Source organism: Anas acuta, chromosome 7, assembly GCF_963932015.1.
Source record: "Anas acuta chromosome 7, bAnaAcu1.1, whole genome shotgun sequence".
Taxonomy (NCBI): domain Eukaryota; kingdom Metazoa; phylum Chordata; class Aves; order Anseriformes; family Anatidae; genus Anas; species Anas acuta.
In genome coordinates, this window is record NC_088985.1 from 4,777,216 (window position 1) to 4,798,794 (window position 21,579).

General features: G+C 47.8%; 1 protein-coding gene and 1 long non-coding RNA gene across 3 annotated transcripts in view; one reads left to right on the top strand and one right to left on the bottom strand.

Annotated features, from left to right (window-relative positions):
* LOC137859519 (uncharacterized) overlaps positions 1-16,255 on the top strand; it is a 23,531-nt gene extending 7,276 nt beyond the window's left edge. The window contains exons 3-5 of one of the 2 annotated variants that reach the window (XR_011098351.1): positions 9,063-9,231; positions 10,568-10,654; positions 13,937-16,255. This is a non-coding gene — a long non-coding RNA (uncharacterized lncRNA). Of the gene's footprint in view, positions 1-9,062; positions 9,232-10,567 lie in introns of both variants that reach the window. The other variant, XR_011098350.1, reaches the window with a different exon arrangement.
* COL13A1 (collagen type XIII alpha 1 chain) overlaps positions 2,241-21,579 on the bottom strand; it is a 59,346-nt gene continuing 40,007 nt past the window's right edge. The window contains exons 34-42 of the mRNA XM_068688641.1: positions 21,432-21,458; positions 20,076-20,156; positions 18,028-18,063; positions 15,682-15,735; positions 15,341-15,394; positions 14,521-14,556; positions 11,953-12,039; positions 7,888-7,926; positions 2,241-4,081 (exon numbers count right to left, since the gene is read on the bottom strand). Coding sequence (XP_068544742.1) covers positions 4,049-4,081; positions 7,888-7,926; positions 11,953-12,039; positions 14,521-14,556; positions 15,341-15,394; positions 15,682-15,735; positions 18,028-18,063; positions 20,076-20,156; positions 21,432-21,458 — 447 coding nt within the window. The 3' untranslated portion in view covers positions 2,241-4,048. The remainder of the gene's footprint in view (positions 4,082-7,887; positions 7,927-11,952; positions 12,040-14,520; positions 14,557-15,340; positions 15,395-15,681; positions 15,736-18,027; positions 18,064-20,075; positions 20,157-21,431; positions 21,459-21,579) is intronic.

Below are 21,579 nucleotides of genomic sequence, written 5' to 3' on the forward strand. Positions count from 1 at the left end.
CAAAAAAATATAAAATAAAATAGCGTCTCTCTTGTAAAATTCAAGAAAACCAGATAGGTTACAAATTGCTTCAGCAATCCTTCTCCTGCAGGGATTAGTGAATTAACGCCTGCCTGACGTTGGCCAACAAGCAGACCTTTGGCAGAAAGCATCCCCAGCATCAAAGAATTTGGTGTCCAGATTAGAGGAAGCTGAGAAACATGCAGTGCCAATGACACAAATGCTCCAGGTGTGGGAAAATGACACCAGGGAGGTGTTTTGTTGGGCTCTGAGTACCAAGGGGAGATCCACTTGACACAACTTTCTTGGCAGAGCTCATAAACAGGGATGGAGAAACCCGGTGAGGAAGCCCTCGGCCACAGGTAGCGAGCTGGGGAGCAGAGAGCACCACCTCTGCACGGCACTGCTCTGCGCTGGCTGCATTTGGCACATATCACCATCAAAGGTGTGCTTCTAAAGCACATCCCCTGCCTGTGCTCTCACGCTCTGCCTTGGCTCCCAGCACAGAACTGTCGAGCCCGTGGCATCTGCAGGCTCTCCCTGTAAACCAGCAGCTCCCCTCCCATCACTCTGCTGCTGAGCATCTGGAGTCAATTTTGCATCATTAAGCCTGAGAATTCCGTGGAGCCAGGCCATTCCCCAGCATCAAAGGGATGCTCAAGCCTCCTTAACAGGGCGGGGGGATGCAACAGCTACATTCTGCCCCGATTTACCCCAGCTCTCAATGAAATGCTTCCGAGGAAGTGTGTCATCTCCTCAAAAACTCACCAAGGTGGTGAGGCTTCTTGGTCTGCAGCTCGAGCACAACACCCGGGTAAAAGCAAACCCTTGCAGGAGAGCAGAGGGGAAGATTTACTGAAGCAACACTTTGAAACATTACTGGGAGAGAACAATGGAATTATCACAAAATGGAATTTCACACGCCCCACAAATCCCCGCCAGGGACAATGGATTGACAAACAGCCTGCAAGAGAAGGCAAGAACACCAGATCCTTTCCATCAGTTTCACAACCGACCCTCTTGCACCTACCACCGCCACGTCTAGCCTACTACACTCAGCATGTGACAGCAGTTAAAGTCATGTCTTGCAGCAAAGAAAAAAAAAAAAAGTCTAGCAAGATTTTCTTAAACAAACAACCCCTCTAATACTTGTACTAATTCTGTTTGTAAAAAACACTTCTTTATTTGATAACTTCAGCAAGCAAATAACCATAAGAAAGCTACGAAGCTAAACTGGTCTTGCCACGTAGCTTTTTAAACAGTAGAAGCTTTACAGTCAACTCCAAAAACTTGATAGATATCTACAGTCTTAATTTGTGTTTTGCTGTGATTTTTTTCCATTGGATCCAGGTGTTGGACAATGAAGGGCTACAGGAAAGGAGGAAGCAGTGCAGGAAGGATAGATAAATGAGTGGGAAAATGATCAAACTGTGACCAACAGGGATTTTCTGAAAATGCAGAAAAGAAAGTCCTTGTCCCTGACCAAACGGGTACATCTGGAAACAATAGGGACAAAAACAAGGGAAAAACAAAGATGTGTAAAAGAAACAGAGGCTCTCACCCAGCCCAGCATTTGCAGGCATGTTCGATGTGGAGCAAAGGCCGAAGATGAGCTGAGTGTAAGTGCACTGCTGGGGCTAGAGGAGGGAAAATAATGAGAGATGACGATACCGTGGCAGGTAACAACCAGGAGCTTGCTGTTTTCAAGCAAGCAGCTTTTGAGCTGCTAGCTCAGAACCACCTCCTAGCGAAGTCTGAGACTTCAGGCTGCAGAATGCTCCTGAAGAGGGCACAGCGACCCTTGCCAGGCTCATTTCCAAATGTCAGAGCATATGAAATCGAAAGAGACCATCTTTAATCAACCGGTCCCTCGCACAGCCCTTTTGGATTCTGTAAGTGAAGTTTTGGAGAGACTGTTTTGTCTGGGAGAGGTCACTGGTACCTGGTCCCTAGGCACAGCCTGTGGGGATGCGTCTGTCCCCACTGAAAATTGGTTTGCCTATGGAGAGCACCATCCTTATTCTTGGACTTTGGGAGAAAAAACAACACGCTAGGAATGTCCTTGGGACATCTCAAGTCAGAAACTTTTACAGACTTATTCCAACAGCTCATCAAAAATATATTTAAAAGGAAACACTAGAAAAGAGCAAACAAATTGCCCCCAAAATATCGTTAGTAAAAAGAAATGTAGAAGTAGCATTTTCAAACTATATACATAATTGTTTTTTTTTTCTTATTAAAAAAAAAAGAAGAAAAACACACACCTACCGCCTGCAGTTCTGGTCAGGTTCTCCCCTTCTCCCCCCACCCTCCAAAGAAATAAAAAATAAGAACTACAAATAAAATAGATTAACCCTTTCACCAGCTTGGCTCCTAACTGAAACAATTTATTCCCCTACTACTGTGCTTACTGAATGCATTTGTTCAGAAAAAAAAAATCACAACGGGTGTTCTTTAGATCAGACTCAAAGTAGAACTTTTCCCCTGCTCCTTTTAAGCCTTGAATTAGGTTAGAAGTGTACTTTCTATGCAGTGGACGAAAAGGGCTGGCTGCGGGGTGCAGATGTCCTTCTCAGAAGGTCGGGACTATTCCAGCTGAGTGGACGAAGCTGTCTGAACCAAGGTTATTGCGTTCTGGGGCTCGCTCAGATCTATTAAACATCGCTTTGAACTTGAAATCAGCTCCTTCTCTCTGAAGCAGCATGAATTGCTTGTCATTTAGTTCTGCCTAATGCTTTAGATACCATTCATCAACTCTAGTAATAATGGCCCCGATTCACCAGAGCACTTAAATATGCAAATAGCATCATTTAGGCCCATGGCAATCACACACTCGAAGTTAAATGTGTGTTTTAATGCTTGGACAAATGGGATTCCCAATGTACTCAACGAAAAAAGAAGTGTTATGAGTCATGTTCACAAGATATGCACTTAGTCTTCATTTTAGCCTTTTTAGTGTATCGGAAGAGTGGTGAAAGACCCTACAACGCTCACATGAACGGGATTTAACCTTCAGCAGTGGGAACTGACGGCAGGTTTGTGTGGCAGTTGGTATGAGGTGCCCACAGTTGCATGTCCTGACCTTCAGGTAGCTGGGAAACGTCCTCTGCACCCCTCAGCGCCTTGCCAAATCTTTATCTCCTTTCAGTAAATGTATTGGAACATGTGACAGTGGGATTTGACCCTTGTGGTCCTTATTTTCCATCTGGAAGTACATCTGTTGAAAGGTACCCACAAAAAGGGCCTTAATAGGACAGCAAAATAATACTTCTGGAGGGCTCCAGACAAAAAAAAACATCCAGTGTGCGTGGTGGAGACCAAACAGAAGCACAGAAAGCAAAGGAACTGTCCAGTAAAACCAGGTTTTATCCATCCTTCACATTTTCCTTCTCTGACAAGATATTTCACACCTTCAGTACCTTTCCCCTTTGCAGCAAAAGGCTTTGTTCCTTTCTAATTTACCAGGAGATAAAAAGTTTGTGATGAAAAGGTTAAGGATGGAATCATCAAAGATACAGGTGGAAGTTTGTCATCTGGGAACCAGATAGGGTAGGAAAAGGTTTTCTCGTGTCCTCGGAGCAGCACTCTGAACTGAGCACGTGCAGCTTGACTGGCTTTCCTAAAGAAAACATTCCAGAAGGATTTCTTTCTTGGATCAAAGGATCCCCCCACTGAAATTGTTTATGTCTTGCGCTCATTTATACAGCAGCTGCTGGAAAACAAGCCCAGTTCTTCATCTGAAGAGCCTGACCACAATAATAGACCGAAGTGAAAATGACCAAAGAAAGAGAACACAAACGGTGTCATTTCCAAACTCTGCCACTGGCCTCTGGGAGAAGGCCGAAAGCAAAGCAAGAAGCGCCAGCACGCTGAGCTCCCGCGGCCCCAGCAGGCCTTATCTGGGCACAGACTCCCGGCACACGGTTGAAGAACTCTTCCCAAGCTCCAGGGAGGGAACTTGCAAAGCATCTCCAGCACATCTTCAGGAAGGTCCTTCTTCTCCTCTCGTTTTGCTGTCGTTTCCCAAACTTCTCCACCCTCGTTTCTCTCACTTTTTAGCTATCAGCCAAGGAGTTTGACCCTTGAAGGGGCAGACAAACAATTTCACATGAAACGGGACAGCTGGAAAAACAGCGCTCAGCTGTGACAACGACCTGGTCCCTGGTTTCAGCAGGGAGAGGCCCTGAAACCAAACCACTGGATTTGGAGCGGCACAAGCCCAGCCTCTGCTAGGCGGGTTTTTCTTGAAATGCAAGGCAGGTAGGGTTGGGTAGAGCAGCTGATCGGTACAATTCCCCTCTGACTCACAGCCTTGGGTTGACTCGAAGTGGCTGGGGAGATCTCTGTACCCACAACCTACAGCGGTTTCAGATTTTATGACTATGAGGGGCTATCTACTTCAGGTAAGAAACAGAAAACAGTTTTTTGCCAAGGTATAAAAGGGGCTACTGCTTTTCAAGCTGAAGTAGAAATTAAATGAGTTTTCTCCTCTGAAACATCAGTCTCAAAAAAAAAACTTTAAAATGCTTTTTGCTGAACTAATTCCAGCTTTTAAGGGAACCCAAAAGGAAGTCTTGGAAAGTCATAAATTGTGCTGCCCACAATAAACACCTCAGAGCCCAGCAGTGCACGTGAAGACAAACCAAGGCTATGAACGGAACCATTTGAGACAGAGAAGAGGAAGGTAATAAGGATGAGCAGGTGAGCTGCTGCCACGTACACGTGCATGTAGGGGGCACACGTCTCTGCTGACAGGGAGTAGCTGAGTCGCACAGAAGGGGTAGCACCAAAGTCTCCCAGGGTCTGCCCTGGATAACTCAGGAACACCTCCACTGCTGACCGAGGAGTTATGCTGGGGCAAAGCTGGAGGTAGGGACATCAAATCAAGCCCTTTTGGTCAGACTCCTCCCTTGCATTTCGCTGATACAAGTCAGGTACTTTTAAAAGTTGCGGCAGTTGTATTTCAGGGTCCCCTCTGCCTCAGGCAAAAGCTTTCTCTCTCACAAACATATTCCCTAAAAACCAGCCCAAGAAACCAAAACAGGCAGAGACTCCTAGAGGAGCCTTCAGCAGCTGCATTAAGACAACACAACACACACGTGCTTCTTTTACTTTCAGATGAGGCAAACCCAAGCAAAGCCCCATGCAGCACAGTCACAAGGGCTACAAAACAAAAACACACTACAGACAGCAAAGGGAACAAGAAGTATTGGCAGGTTCTTCCATGGACTTATCAGTGTTTGAGAGTTAAATACAGCCAGCGTTTTGAGAAAGGACTGAAGCATTCAAACCACCTACCTTGTGGGCCACGTGCTACAAGAGCAGAGAAGAAACTCCTTGCTGCCACCACCATCACTTTTCAAAACCAGCACTGTAGCTGGGGGGGCTTTTATTGCTTTGTGTTCAACAGGTGTGTAACTAAAACACCAGAGCTGTGTGGCATCCTTGCTTAAATGAGGACTGTTCTTGGCTGAGCTTCACAGCTGCAGAGCTTTGTACCAACAAGCTGGGTCTTAAATCAGTGAGAGACCTCACTGAGAACACAAATGAGAATCCCTCAGTGCTCTGCAGTTCGTTTTCTTTCGCTGCCATGTCAGCTCCAGTACCCCTGGCATCTCATGACAACATCAGGCATGGAAAAGTTTCTCCCACAGCACAATGTTGGCATAAGAAGAAATGCTTGTGAAGATCACAAATTAGTCTAGGTTGAAAGTTACAGGGAGCTTCCTGACTGCGAGAGCAATCTGAGCGGGGAGCAGCCTGTAGGCACGGGATGCGGGGGGTAGAAACCTCACTGCTTTTTAGCTGAAGCTCGAAACGTTTCTGGCAGGGCGAGGTGACAAACGGCTTTCAGTCAGACAGGGGCTGGGCTCTGCTCCTGGGGGCCTTTTCTTCTGCACACCAGAGGGGCACGAACCCTGTGGTCGTGGTGCTCTGTGGGGCGTGCAGGCAGCTGGCACACAACCAGCTCGCAGCTTGAAGCCAGCTGAGGAGCGAGCACAGGAGATGCTCATCATCACTTCAGCTGGCACAGCCAGGAGAGGCAGTTGGGGGCACAGCCTGTGGTTCCTGTGGCACTGCCAGAACCGTGGGGGTAAAAACCAGACTGCAGCATTGTGAGGGTACCGATAGGAGGATTTTTAAGTACTGAAAGCAGCTCTGCATCCCCCTGGAAGCCCCAGGGTGCAACCTGCCCTTCACCCTTCGTGAACAACCAAGTAAAGCGAGGTATTTTAGGGAACAGATTTAGGCTCCCACTCTTTTGCTAATTTTGTAAGAAAAGCACTCTGTGATGTTCCTTAGTCTGATGATGTGTTTTGTTTTTCTTGTTGGGTAACAGGCTTGAGACACTAACAGTGGCAGGACAGGAAGGGTAATTAGGGTGGACAAACACAGGTTAGGACACGCTGCAAATTTGCATGCGGCTTTGGTTAGCATTAAAGGAGCCACGGGGCTCGGTTTATCTCATAACCATTCATCAGGGTATCATCGAGGTATCTGTCATCGGCTTAATTGTAAATGAAGCTTTAATCAGGCTTGTTGCAGGCCTACAACTCAGAAAGATGTCTGAATTCCTGAACTGTGGTGTGAGGGGTAATCCAGAGGCAGGAGACCGAGAGGCTCTTCATACACACCGGGTCTGCAGCTCATGGGGACGCTTCCCTTTCTGCGCAGCCCCAGGGGCTGGCACAGGCTGTGCTTGGCTACCTGAGTGTGGTGCTGACACGTGGCTTCCTCCAGAATTATCAGGGAAGCTCAAAGTTCCCAGTGTACAGGGGCTGTCCTGAATCTTGGCCGCAACACCCTTATTTAACCCCCAAAACCCTGTGCATGCGCCTCTTTAGGAAAAATATGCAATACTCAGAGATACTCTTGAATGATTCCAGCTTGAAAAATGAAAACGGCCTTTGAATCTATACAGGGCAGCTCCCGTGGGCGCTTTTAATGCAATAATTTATTAAGTTCCTATATTCATCATGTGTGCACAAGTATCATGTAAATATTACAGCTGTACTCCATGACAAAACAAGCGTAAAGCAGACACAGAATTATACAGAGAACCGACAAACGGGGAAGAAGGGAGATGTAGTATTTTCTGTACAAAAAATATGCAGCTTCTTGATAATTTGTAAAAATGCATTAACTTTTGGCATTTCGGAGAAGAACACTGTATAAAAATAAATATTCTATGTAAAATAACACACACAGGCCAGTCCAGGGTTAGAATCATCACTGCAAAAGAAAACAAACGGGCGTTAGTGGCGGTTCAACAACAGACAACAGGACAGAGGGACAGAGGGACAGCAGGAGGGAAGCTGGCTCCAGCATCTGCTCCAGGAAGAAGCGGGTGCTGGATCTCAGCAGCCACCCTTCGCGCTCTCCTGGAAGCAAGGCCAGGAGCTGTGGTCCACGCTGCTCTGTACCTCTGCCCTCTCCAACCACTCATGTGCTCTGAGTTACAGCACGCAGCGGGTCACGGAGCGGGGCCAGACCCTGGGGAGCAGCAGAGGCATTTAGGGGAGCCTCCAAAGGGAGCTCCTGAGGTGGGCGAGCCAGCAGAAACACGGCGAGAGCGGAGGGACTGGCATTTACACACTGCTGCTAGCAGCAGCGCCTGCCCCAACAGCAGGGCTATCGCTGCGCAGGTGCTGGAGCACTTCAAGGCCAGCCAGCTCGCAGGCCATAAACCCAACGCTACCCAATGCTCTCCTTTTTAGCCCATAAAATCAACCAGCATACAAACAAGAGCTTTGCTTGCTGCTTTTCAGAGGTTTGGTGCTGGAAATCCCACGCATGCCTTCACACCTATTTTGCTCATAGAAAAATCAGCGGGACCCGCAGCGCGGCCAGCTCAGCACAGCCACAACAGCTCCAGGGTTATTTTACCTTGTTCCAGCAGCCTTGAACCGGGAGGCCGTCTTCTCCCTGCAAAAAGGATGGGTGAAAGAGCAGGTTAGGATGTGGCAAGTCGTGCAGAGAATGCGGGAAGAAGGAACAGGCGAACTGCTACAGCTGCAACAAACAGCCCGAAGCGGGGCTGGAGGAATAGTCTGACAGATATTCCTCCCCCCTCTGCAGCGACCCGGCCCTGGGGCTGAGCCCAGCTGGAAGCAAGGAGGCAGGTGGCAGGTCCGTGCCCCCGGCTTGGCTCTGTGGCACCAAGGTGAAACACCACGCCTGGCACGCCAAGGGCAAGCAAACCCCGGAGGCAGCACTAACCTCGGGTCCAGAAAAAAATAATCCATCTCCTTTCTGCCCTGCTTGTTAAAGGGTTGGCTTCATCGCCTGAGAGGCTGCCCAGCTGTCCCCTCTTGCCTCTGAGAAGCTCCAGGGAAACCAGGAGGGCGAGCAGCTGGCAGCCCGTGCCGGCTGAGCATCTCGCTGACTCCTGGAGTGTTTGTGTTTTCTTTCCCCCTCCAAAACATTGGTGAGATTTCTGTGAAAATAGCCCTGCAGTTCTGCAGCCCTGAAGCCTCGGGCTATCCCATCCCAAGGTGGGTACACGACTCATTTATTTATCATTGAAAGCTGGATACTTTAAGGACTTTGCTACCAAAAGGCAGTTGGGAAATGCTTTTGTGAATTACTGCCATTAATTACATCTCAGTGCAGCTTTACTTAACGTGAGAAAAGAGGAAACAAACGTCAACAGTAACGTGCTCTTGAGCAGGAGATACACAGCTGAAAATTCAGGCACAAGGAGCTGCATCTGTGACACCAGAAGTCAAATACTTCTGTGTCTGTCAGGTTCTCGGGCTGGTGCTACTCCCACTGAGAACTGGAGGCAGCAAAATTGTACCGAGCGTGATGCAGGCACATTTCTGCAGTCAAATGACTCAGTTCTCACTGCCTCCAGTACCAGAAACCACTGTTGTGCGTTTCATCCCATTTGAGAAAGGGAGAAAAAAAAAAAAAGCAAATGCACAGTAGCATATTCTGACAAAAACTATTTAACAGAGAGAGACTTTCCAGGGATTCACAAACTGAGCACTGTCGTGATGCTGTAAGCAGTTTCTTGCTTATGTACTAAAATGCATATTGCTTTCTGACTGCATTTTCAGGACTGAAGTCTCCTCGTGGTTCTTTCTTCCCACTTCCACCCTCCCCTCCCAATAAGTGGAAATCCTGAATCACGGATTCATTAACCACCACTTCAACTGGGGCCTTCCCACTGGCATGCCGGTGGTGGTGGGAGCGACCGGTGTTGTGCGTCGCAGGAGGAGATGGCAGGTGAGGTGCACGGAGGAACGGGAAGGCAGAGCTACAGCGTGAGGATCGGAGGAGGACCAGGGGCACGAGGCAGTGTTTGTTGCAGAGAAGGGAAACAGGACATGCTTGTTAGCACCGAGTATCCCCATCCACGTATCAGGTGTGTGAAGCTGTAGTTGGCAGCCTCCAGGAGTTATGCACGTGGATGTGCCAGCAGGATGCTAAGCTTTTAACCCAGTTGGATCAAAAACCGTGCTTATTCAGGTTCCCAAGCTAGCTCGCATGCCAGTACGCTATATCTACATATCAATAAAAGTAATGGCATCTGCATTCCACCAGCTTCTCTGGCAAGTTTCCCTTAACAAAAATAGGTACGAAGAGGTGCGCATTCTCACATGGCCATGCAGGGTAAATTCTAACAGCAGAGACAAAAAAAGAAAGGCAGAATGTTGCGGCACAGGCAGAATCCTTGGCAGCTGCAAAATCAGGTGCTTTATTCAGCCAAACTTACTCCATAGAAACCTGGCTGTTATTAGTGGGAGGTGAAACACGTGGCTCTTCTTCCTTTGGAGACTGTTCCGGGCAGGCATGATTTCACTTTTGGGACTGGCAGAAGAGTGGCTTTGTGCTGCGCTGAATTTACAGAGCAGCAACTGAGAATGTGCAAGTGGTCACCGCTATGGTCACTGCCCCACAGAGAAAAAGGCAGCACGTGGAGCAGGGAGTGCTGGAGGCAAGCTGACACCAGCTCTTCACAAAGGCCAAATAACGAAGGCTTTTCTAATGGCAACCCTGGGGCTGGTTTCCTCAGGAAACTAAAAACCCCTTCTGGACAAAGTATGGCTTCACCTAGATACGTTTTTCTTTGGGATATGTTTTTCCAGTCAGTTGAAGGAACTGATCTCACATCCCCTGTAAATGGCATCAGACAGCTTTAAGAGAGCCTAAGGGATGGAGAGCCCAGGCATGGTGAACGGGGGCTGGAAGGGCAGGGGGATACTACGGGGTGGCTGGGACAGTTGTAGGGATAAACCCCTCACCTGGATGCTGCACAGCCACAGGGCAGCTCTGAGTAAGCCCACAGACCGGTGATGTTTAATGCGACACTTAGAAATCAGGTGAGGTTAAATGCTCCCACCTGCCTTTGTGCTACAGTCATAGGGTTAGATGCAGCACTGGTGCAATAAGCATTCTGGAATAGATGAGTGATTATCAGGAAATGGGCAATTCCACACTTCTTGGGTGCTGTGGGTACCATTCTGATTTTGGGGAGAGCCACAAATAGGAATGGAGGGAGATAAGTGCCTAAATGACATGTTTCACATGGGCTTGCTAACAGCTAGCTGTATTTTTACAGTCAACGGACGGTGACTGAGGCAACGCAGAGCAGTGCCAGACTGTGCTAACCACACCGAAACGCTTAAACGTGGAGCTACGGAGGGAGGTAAGCGTCGCAGCTCCTTGGCTACAGAGCCAAGCTAGCGCAGCTGCAGTCTCCATACACGAGTCTAATAAAAGCTCTCAAAGTGAAGGCAAAGCAAGAATCGAAGCAGTTTTACAATTCTCATTCCTGCTGCATTCTCCTCATGCTGGCAGCAGCTGTGAATCATAGCACCGAGGGGAAAGGACTGATCCTGGCAATAGCAGTGTGAGGAAGGCAGGGCAGGAGAGGTGAGGAAGGAGCTGCCACATGCATCTCGAGGGCATGCAGCTACTTGGAGGTATCGGGAAAGAACAACCAAGGCAAAAAAGCAAACCACCATGCAGGAAAGGGAAGGTACGCCATACCAATGGGCACGGGGCATCCAGCCCGTCCAGCCCAGGTAACCCCGGCTCACCCTTCTCGCCTTTAAAACCTCGGAGACCCTGTTCATGAGATCAACCACTGTCGTTATTTCAGATAATGCCAGGCACCTCCGTGGCACAGGAGGAGAGGCTCAGACCCGCGCTGGGACTGTCACAGGACACTCTGCTGCCTGCCCAGAGGGCACACCTCCCCGGTGGTACTTTATCCCTGTAATCAGCAGGAGCAGGTGCCTGCTCCATGAGTCAGGGCACACGTCTCCAGCTGAGCTCAGCCTGAGGATGGCAGTGATGTTTCATCTGCTTTGAAGTCCTCCATTTTTCCCATTTCCCAGCAGATGAGTTTCTAGAAGCACGATGCACGAGTATTGCTGGGATTTATGGCAATACTACCGATTTCTGGCAGTGTATTTGCTGCAGTATGAGATGAGATGAAATGTGCAGCTATTCATACATTGATTCACCCAGACTGACAGATGGCACATTCTGCCAGAAACGTGTCCCGCTCAGAACCACCGAGATGTGCTTCCCTCTGGGCAGTGCAGCTTGAGTGCCCCGTGTCACTCCCAGGCACTCACGGCGGCCAACCCTTATTGCAGGCCAACAAACAGCTCTGCTGTCATGCAGACGTGATGACACCGAACATTTCCAGAGAGCAGTGAATGAGGCTCAGGGCTCTGTCCGCACAGGAGAAAGCCCTGGGCTCCCAGCACGTGGCACGTAGCCATGAACCCCAAGGCTGTGTGAGCTCCGGAGGAGGAAGGAACGTAACCACGGCCACTCAACGGATCGGCTGCTCCCCACTGAAGGCTGCAGTGGGAGCCAGACCGGCCTTATCTTAGTGTTATGCTTTTGCAAGGCCATTATTTCTGTTACGATTTCCTTCTTCCTTCCCCACCGCAAATCTTAGAACAGTACATTTGATAAAACAGAACATACCAACGGACAGGGTGCATCTAATCCAGGCGCTCCTTGGTCTCCCTTATCCCCTTTAGACCCTCTAGAGCCTTTCTTGCCCCTCTCCCCCTGTAAATAACAGTTTGGTCCAAAAAGAAAAAAAAAAAAAAGAATACACAAAAGCTTTAGGATCATCCATTTCAAACAAATGTCAGCAATAGTTTAAAAAATGATAAACATTTAGGAAACATTTTAAAAGAAGTGAAACCTCCCTTTGGGATGTTAAGTGAGCCATAGGAGGGACCAAGGGAAGGCACAGGTGCCCTGGGACAATATCCTACGAGAGCAGGGCAGCCAAGGACGGGTGTAACAATGGGATTTGCCAGAGGAAATTCTCAAAGCTGCTGAGCATAAAACAGGGAAAGGGGCAGCTGCGCAGGGAAATGAATTTAGGGTCCTCGTGGGAAGGGTTAAAGGAATTAGGGGATAACATCAGACAGCGCAGGCTGCTGGTTCTTCTTTAAAATGTGTTAAACCCAAAGCTGGCAAGAGAAATGGATGGGAGAGGAGAAGCAACGAGGCAAAATCACCCAGAACCAAGCACTGGAACAGAGAGGATAATCCAGGAAAATGCAGCGTGGGTTGCTCTGGAGGGAGCAGGAAGGAACCAGGAAGAAAGGCGGAAGAGGAGGAAGGGATAAAGGGGACAAAGGTGGACCTGTAGGAGCGAGGAAGACACACGTACACACATGAGAAAAAATACAGGCATTAGAACAACAGCAAAGGTATCATCTTGACAGCAAAAGATCAGGGTTTGCACTTTTTCAGCTGGGCGTCCCAAAAGGCTGTGCCTGTTCCCATCGGGACCTACTGGCACCCCAGGCACAGCTGTGCTGCGCCCCACGCTGGGCAGCAGGAGGGCTCCTGACACTGCCAAACCACTGCTCTGTCTAAAGGAACTGGGAGGGTTCGCTGAGGAGCTTGGCAAACTGTCTGGAAGCTTAACAAAATTGATGCACTCCTTTAGTAGTGGTGACCTAGTCACCATTTCTGGAGTGGAGCAGGAGTGAGGAGAAGCCCTGGTACGAATGCATGGTGGGAAAAGAGGTATTTTCTAGGATCCCACCTGAAAAGGCATTGCAGTTGCCCATTTACAGGCTCGGCTTCCTCACGTTTTCACTTCAAAATGTTGGTTGCAATGAGGCAAAACATGCTTCAAGGGGCCAGCGAGTCTTCCCACTCGTGCTGCTTTCCAACCCATCCTCTACAAGGAGGTGTTTCCAGTTTTCATTTGCTTTTATGAGAGCTTAGGGAAATCCTACTGGCACACTGCAGCCAGTGAAAAACCCTTCTTTTAAGTAATACTCCTAGTTTAAAAGCCAACTGAAGAAGTCTAGGAATTGTTATTTTCTGTTTAGAAGCCACACAAACAAAAACACAACACATCTCGCTAAGGAGGAAGTTAAGAAGCAAAGCCAGAAATGGAATGATTAAGAAAGGGGAGGACTTTGGAGCTCCCAGGAAATTTGGACCTTTCTGCCCTGGTATAAGATGCCAATTGGCTACTGCATTCCAAAACTGCTCGTTCTGTGCAGAGCAAGGTCAGAAATACATTGCAGATAAAAACAGAGAACGCTCATTATGTTTAAAAAGCAAAATCATATAATGAAATCACTGCACAGGCACATGCACTAGAAATATTTACATTTTCAGAAAGATTTAGGTCATACCAGGGTCTTATCAAGAGAACGTGTGAGCACATGCATAAGACATACACGTTTGCTTTATTAAAGCTGACATATTTACACAACTGTAGTCTTAAAACCATAATCCAGAAGTCATTTATATTTCTAACTATAAATTATATTCAACTGTTAGTATTTTAACTGTTTTGAATAGACAAGATTCAGACTTAGCAAGCAAGAAGTTCCTTATGTTGTTGAAAATCCAATGATTGGAATGCCAATGAAAGGCAAGGAGTGTTCAGTGCACACTTTATAGTAATATCTATCTTTTTATAACATAGGTGGTGGGACAGAAGAGCAGCCATTCACATTACGTGTTTTGATCCAGCTCTTTAGCACACCCAGTCAGGACAAAGCCTGAGGAGGCTTCATGTCTGACTCTTTAAAGTATGCAAATTTATCTTCTCCAAATTTCCATCTTCCAAATTCTCTGGAGAACCCTTAGCTAGAGGTCAACTTTTTTCATGTTTCAGGGGGAATTTGAAAGTAACATGATAAGATCTGCCAACTGCATCTCAGTTAATTCTCATGGAAATCCCTGGACGCACTACCAAGCAGATAAGCAGGATTTCCTAAAGCACGCCTTGTTGGCCTAACTCCACCACACGTGAAGCTGTACTTCAGTGAGAACAGAGCTATGACAACAAAGAACACGTTAGAAAATTCCTCCTGTATCTTTCAGAGGGACATGCTGTGATGTTCTAGATGATGACAGAAACTACAGGTATCACCTTCAGAAATACAGGTTTGTAAATCATTCACACAATGGACTAGCAAACAGAATCTCATGCTAGCTGTCTCTCAGTGGCTCAGGCAGCAACCAGTCCACCACTGTGCAAAGACCAAGACTTGCTTGGTAACTTACCCGGATTCCTTTGTCACCAGGCAGACCTTGTAAACCCTGAAACACATCAACACAAAAATAGAAATATTTCACAAATGGACAGGTCTCACTGTATACCTCCTCAAAACGAACACGTGCCCAAGAGTTTCTTTCCATCGCTACCCATTACTATGTGGTAAAAATTAACATTTCCTGTAGACAACCTTCTCCTCACCTCCAGGAGACCATCCAGGCTAACACAGCACTGCTTCTACTCTAAGGATTTTTCACATAGAAACCAGACTTGCTGAAAGAACTCAGTTTCTGAAGAGAAAACAAAAGTACACAACAGCAACCTTCCTTTGTGTTTTTTCTTTTTTTTTTTTTTCCTCTTAAAAAAACAATGAAGCAGTTCCCTGATTACCTAAAACCAAAGGTCAAGCACTTGCTGCATTTTGCAAAAGTAACCCCAAACAATGGAACTAACCTCACTCAAGGCAACTTTTGTCACTGTGATGAAACCGCAGATACCCAACGTGGAAAGGTACACCATGCTCAAAAGCAGTATTTTGGAGTAAGATACAGCTCCTGCAAGTCCCGCACAGCTTCTTTTGGTACTTTGAGGGCAACAGAGAATTTAGAGTTCCCTTCAGCTTCATTTATCTCATTCTGAATAACTGCTCTGAAACCACCCAGCTCTTCCTGTTGCTCCCATGGGGTATTTGAGCTCATAATTTTGGTTCTTTAACACCTAACCTAGCTGAAATTGGAAATATTACATTACAGCAGCACCTTAAACTATCAGCCACAGCAAGGAAATAGGGGCTTGTAGATAACACAGTCCTACTGCTCTCACACTTACGGGAAGTCCTGCTGGTCCCATTGGTCCTACAACACCAGGATCTCCTTTACTGCCCTGAAATAGAGACAAAAGAGTAGAATCTGTTAACGCTCCTATTTGGTACGAACAGGCAGCACAACAATGACTACAGAAACACTATAGAAGAAATAGAAAGGTTATGATTTAGAGTACCTAAAACCCCAAGAATAAAATGCTTAGAAATCAGAGACCAAGTTGAGGGTCCTATATGCACAAAGACAGAAGTTTCAGCTGCCAGAAAGACCTAGAGCTTCTCCATTTTAAGGAACTGTTGTGTCTGCAGAGAAGTTACAGAGCATTGGTCAGTTTTGAACCAAACTCACCCTTTCTCCTTTTGGTCCTGCTGGTCCCGAAACCCCCATTGGTCCTGGAGTACCCTGTAGTTGGAGGAAGGGAAACACGTCAGGCCTTTTTCATTCCAGGGCTTCGTTAAAGCCAGGAGCCACCGCTGCTCCTTAGGAAGAAGCACAGCTGGGAAGGACAGTGCAGTGGCTGAAGGCATCGAGCGCCACTACAGCTTTCAGTGGTGGTGGTGATGGGTTTGAAGATGTTACATGCAGCTTGACAAACGGGGACTGCTGCACTCAGTCACACCAGCACCATCTTACAGAGCCTCGTTTTCTGTTTCAATCTTTACAGGGGGCATTTCTACTAGCACCACAAGGGAATATTTTTCTCTCCAGTTTGTCACAGACAATACTGAAAACTGTAGCAGAATAAAGGCCATTTATTTCGACATAAAAAGTAAGCAACTTTTATGTGTGTGTGTGTGTGTTTTCCTTCCCCCCAACCTCACAGTGTCACTAGGGTGGACAAAAGTGAAAGCTTGCATTCCTTGGTGGTAGGCAGCCAGTCATGCAAACTGAAAGACACCATGCTGCAAAGAGGAACACAGATGCATACCAGGAGTGGTGGTGGTATCATTCATTCCCAAGCCCTCTGCTCCTTTTTTGCCATTTCTGCTACTCCATCAGGCTCTTGATCACACTGACAGGAAAACCCTTTTTTTCACTCCACTTTTGGCACAGGGGCCCTCTCCCACTGGCACACCAAACCTACATGCAGGTAGTGCTGAGTCTTGTTCAGGTTTGGGAAATGAACCCAGCCCAAACTGGTCTTTAACGGGGGCAATAGAGCAGGCAGCCAACAGTCCTAACAAAACATTCCCGTTGAGGCAATGCTGGGTCCGGGCACCTTCAGCCCTGTCCAGCCTCCTGGGCTTTGGAGCATTCCTTGCTGTAGGGCCTGCTGCAACTCTCCCGGACCAGCCAAAGCACAGCCTTCACCTCTGCCGTGAGCATTGCCCCCAGCCACACTGCAGTCAGGCATTTATTTACCCAGCCCTACTGCCTACGCTTCTAACACTGGCAAGAATCAGAATGCAGAGTCACAAAAGTAACCCCTCCAAACTGAGTACAACTCCTGGATCAGAAGAGCTTTTCAGACAAGCTAAAATCTGCAGGACGTAAGTAGAGACATGCAGCACAGTTTCAATGCAGTGAAAAAGAGTGGCTCTCCTTGGATTCATGCACAGGAGTCTGCATCACAAAGATCCTAATTGCCTGCATATTTGCGTCATTTTAAGGTAATTTGGTGCCATGAAATATACTGAGAGCTGACCTGCACACTTACAAAAAATCAAGCTACAATTTTCCAGAACGAGTGAGCAGATAAGCTGTAACTCAGAACCTGTCCTGAAGTTGCAGAGCAGGGGATTATCCCCAGTTACACTGAGGAGAAATCACTTTGTAAATAGCCAATTGGAGCGTACGTGGGTGATGCATTTCCCAAGTGGGATAAAAAATGTATTTGGCCCATATTTAACAGTTTTTACCCAGGAATGGCAGAGTGCTTTACGAGAACCAGGTTAGTGGTACTCATCTCGTTCCAAGTTTGGCAGACTGAGAAGCTGAGCCAGAAGGAGTTTATTTCCTTCACATCTCACAAGTTAGCAACAAGAGATGGAGATCTTCTCCTGTTCAACTGAGAGAGGGCCTTGCCTCACAGACGCGCACAGCCGACTGGAAACCTCCCCAGGTATCTCAGCCTGAGGGAAAGCATGCACAGAGCTCATGGAGTTGTATGGCATCGTGCTGCTGGCAGGTGAATGGCAGGTCCTGCTTGCAGAAGGCCTTTTAGATGCAGCTTCTTCTAACAGAGGAATGCTTCCCAGGCAAAGGACAGAGACCCGTGAGCATAACCCGCAGTAACGCAGCCCTGAGCACCCAGTGTGAAAACAAGGCACGGCCGAAAGCTTTTGCTCACAAGATAAAGCAGACAGGCGTGATTATGGCAAAGACACAACTGAGGAGCTGCTGTTGTGAAAAGGCTGCAAGCAAGGCTGCCATGGAGAACAACAGGGCGGAGGGATGGAGACCCCTCACAAGAAAGCAGAGGGGAACCGAGCACCGTGGAGCCATGCAGAGGTTTCATTCATCCGGTTACTGAGATGAAGTGGAAGAGGTAGGGCTGTGATCCCAGACAGACTCATGGTATCAAGAAACAAGCACGTGTCTTAATCACCTCCCAGGCTTTAACACCCCCCCGTGCCCCAGAACCTGCTTTGGAGAAAACGAGGTTACTCCTGGCATAAACAAGACTGGTGGGGAAGACGAGACAAGTCACGATACGGGGGGAGGAACGTAGGGCAAAGGAGAAATGGAACTCACCGGTGGCCCAGGCCTGCCGTCCAAACCTGAAGCACCCTGAACAGGCGGGGAGGGTTCACAAAAACAAGGCAGGAGGAGAGGGGAGGAGGGTGAGGGGGGAAAGGAGAGGGGAGAGGTGAGTGAAGCCGTGACTTGAGACAAACATGTGCTTGCAATCAACAACAACTAAAGGTCTCGAGGACAGGTGATGGTACTTACAAGCAAACCAACAAAAACAAACACTGAGTACATGTAATATTGACCTGCAGCTTTCAGATCCCCTTAAGAACATACATTTGTTTCCCTCTTGCCATGCCACCAAGGAAACCCCTGAGGAAGGAGCTGCTCTATGACAGGTGAGGACGATGTGACAGGGGAGTTGAAGCTTGCACAGGCTTTGCACAACACAGAGACAGAGCTCAGAGGCCTTGCAGTGGCTCTGCCCAAGGCCCATCTAGCCCAGTGCGGTATCTCTGGCAAAGGCCAGGTGAGCAAGCTGAGGTAGAACTAGCACAAGTGGTGAGTTTCCTCCACTTGCACGTGACAAAGTCCTCAGCCTGTCACCCACTGCTGCAGACAAACCAACTGAAATTCTGGCACAGCTTCAAGCACAAAGTCTCACATGAAAAGCCAGCAGAGCCAACCAGGGGATTTTTTTTGGCATCTTGGTAGTAAGCAGCATCAAATAGGTCCTGAAATATTTCCACTGCATTTAGTTTGACAGACTGAAAACATTCTGGATCGTGCAAGGTAAAAGCTTATGGAGAGAGGTAGTTCTGAAGAGGTCTGCGATATCTGTGCAGAGGTCAAAAGACCAGATGCAGGAATAAGCCACAGGACCCTGGTTTCTGGTGGGGCTCTGCAGAGTAATTCCCAGGGCATCTTCTGCTCAGACTGTCACAAGGACCTCCCTTCCCTGCCCTGTTTTCCTCAGAGCTGAGGGAACACCTGTTTGTACACAGACCACTTATTTCTCAGGGCAGAATGGGGACTGGGTTTTTATTTCTCGTGGCTTCACTGTCCTTTGGATTAGAGCCTTCTGAAAGCATCCCCTTCTCGCCACTGGCTCTGCAAGGAGCCCGTTGCAAATACACTCACAACAATCTCATGTGAGTGCCTAGAGTTAGAGGAAGTGCATCCAGGTGCTGGAAGGCAACGGCTATAAGCACAACTGAAAAAGTACAACATTTTACAAACAAAGACACGCACATCTCAGCCAAAGTCAGGGACAAGAGCTCTGGGTGATCAAACAAAGGCAGACAAAGCCACACAGTGCACAGGATGTGCTCTTGGTAGTGTTCACTTCCAGGCAGGACTTCCAGCAAGGGGAGATGGTGTGCTCGGCCATCAGTACTTTTCCTGAGAGGATCTGGGGGCTGGCAGAGCAGCTGAGGAGGACTGAGCCAGTGGTAACTCATTCTCAGCACTCAGGTGAGTGTCAGGCACTGGGCGAGGAGGCTTTTTAGCAGATATGACATGAGCTTTTCTTTGCAAAGTCCTCAGGTTTGTATCTAAAGCTCTTCTAACTTCATAATCCTGCCAAAACTCCTCCCTGCAAGCTAAGCAGTGCACTAGTGCTAGCCTGGTGTTACTGAGGTCGCAAAGCAGGAAACAGCAGGCTTCTGGGGTAACAGGAAAGTACTGGCTGGCAAAGGCTGGATGCCCGCAGAACCACCACCCTTCTGCACAAAGCCTGGCGCAGGTGCCGGGCTGCTGGCAGGATGTTTCCTTCATTACTTCTGCACATCTTTGTGCTTCAGGGAGATGGGGGCGAGACCAGCCACAGCCCTTTCAAACAACCCATGGGAAAGTTACTGTTTTGCCCAAACCTGCCACAAGCAGGCAGAGCTAAAAGGATCAGTGATGCATTTAACAGGCCTTAGGAGATTAAGATTGTGTACAGAAACTGAAGCTTTGTAAGTTTAAGCAGCAAAGGCACAGTTATTTATAGATCATCTTTCTCTGACTTTACATATCAAATCCCTGCGTACATCTCCCATTGAGGGATCTTCTTACGGCTGAAACAAGTTTGGCTTGCTGCAAGTGCTGCTTGCTTCCTGGATACTTACGGGTAATCCCAGTGGCCCTCTGTCTCCTTTTTCACCCTGGGCACCCTTCTCTCCTTTCATTCCATCAATCCCTGCTTCCCCCTAAAGGAAGAAGGATGGAGCAGAAAATAAACTCACTGTGACACCACTTATATAACAAATATTCCTGTTCTGAAGCAGCAGAGGATGCAAGAGGCAAAGAACAACACTTTAGCCTGATTCTTGGCCCAACCTGAAGAAATCCAGTATCAGTCGAGTGACTTGCACGAGTACCTGTCCTACACCAGCGCCAGTAAGAGGGGAATCAGGCCCAGAGGATAACTGAAGATGGTCAAAGGGGGACTGAACTTGCCTCTGTGTTATTCCCCCTGCTCTTGCAGGGGTTGTCAATTGTTTTAAATGGCTTCACGTTTAAAAGTGTGAATTACTAATTATAGGGATGGAACAAAAACTTCCCCTCTCAGGACATCTCACTGCACTTGTTAGTTTAGCCTACACAGATCCTCTGTTTGGGGAGGAAATCAGTGCAGCACTGTTTGTAATCCAGCCTGTGCTGTGCAAGACTGCCACCTGCAATTATTTGGCAGCCAGCCCCCAAGGAGGGGCGTGTGCCAAGTCTTAGGGAAGTTTCCCCAGACACTTGATAGCAGTAGCTAGTGAGTTACGGACCAGGAAGGCAGATTAATTGTATTTGTAATCAACATCCAGAGAAGAAATGAATCAGGATAAATGTATCCTCCTCTCTAATGCCCAAACGGCACAGTGAGCCAAACGCTAAGCCTAGCCAGAATTAAGATGTTTTGTACATCTTCAAACCTTTGCTGAGAGCGCCAGGAAAAATGCAGATCTCACTGAATATTTCCACTCAATTATATATATTTTTCACCTAGGTGCATTCGTTTACTGTGGGTAAACGAGTGGTGCAGACTGAACATGCACACATTTAGGTGGAGATTAGAAAGCTTCAAATCACCCGGAGGAGTGAAGTTCTTGAATGGGTTTACAGCAGAAGTCACAGCGTATAAAACCTGGCTAATTTTAAGCTAGAGGTCAGCTACTTAGGATTGTGTGACAGGCTGCCCGTCCTGTTGTATGGACCTTTTACCCTTCAGACAGAGATTTCAGCTATGCTCTCATGGGAAGATTTCCAAGGGCCGGTGGCTGCCTTCTTCCCTAGAACAGGAGCGCACGACTGGTTTTCTGGATCCTAAAACGAATGCTGCTAATCCATTTTCTTCAAGAAATTATACAGGAGGTTTTATTCTCTTACCAAGTTGGAAGAAAAATAGCTTTGAAAGCTGAGGGGTTGTTGAAGAGAATTCTTGCACCCCAGACAACCCTAGTCAAATTTCAGGATTTGACGTCTCACAGCCTTACCTTCGGTCCCGGGAGGCCCTGAGCACCCTGTATTTGGGACAAGAAACAAGGGATGAGCAATGCTTAAGGGTGTGCCTTAAAAGCCAGGTATTGCAGTTCACTGTGCAGCACAGAGCTTTCATTTTCTGACATGCTGAGGGCACAAATG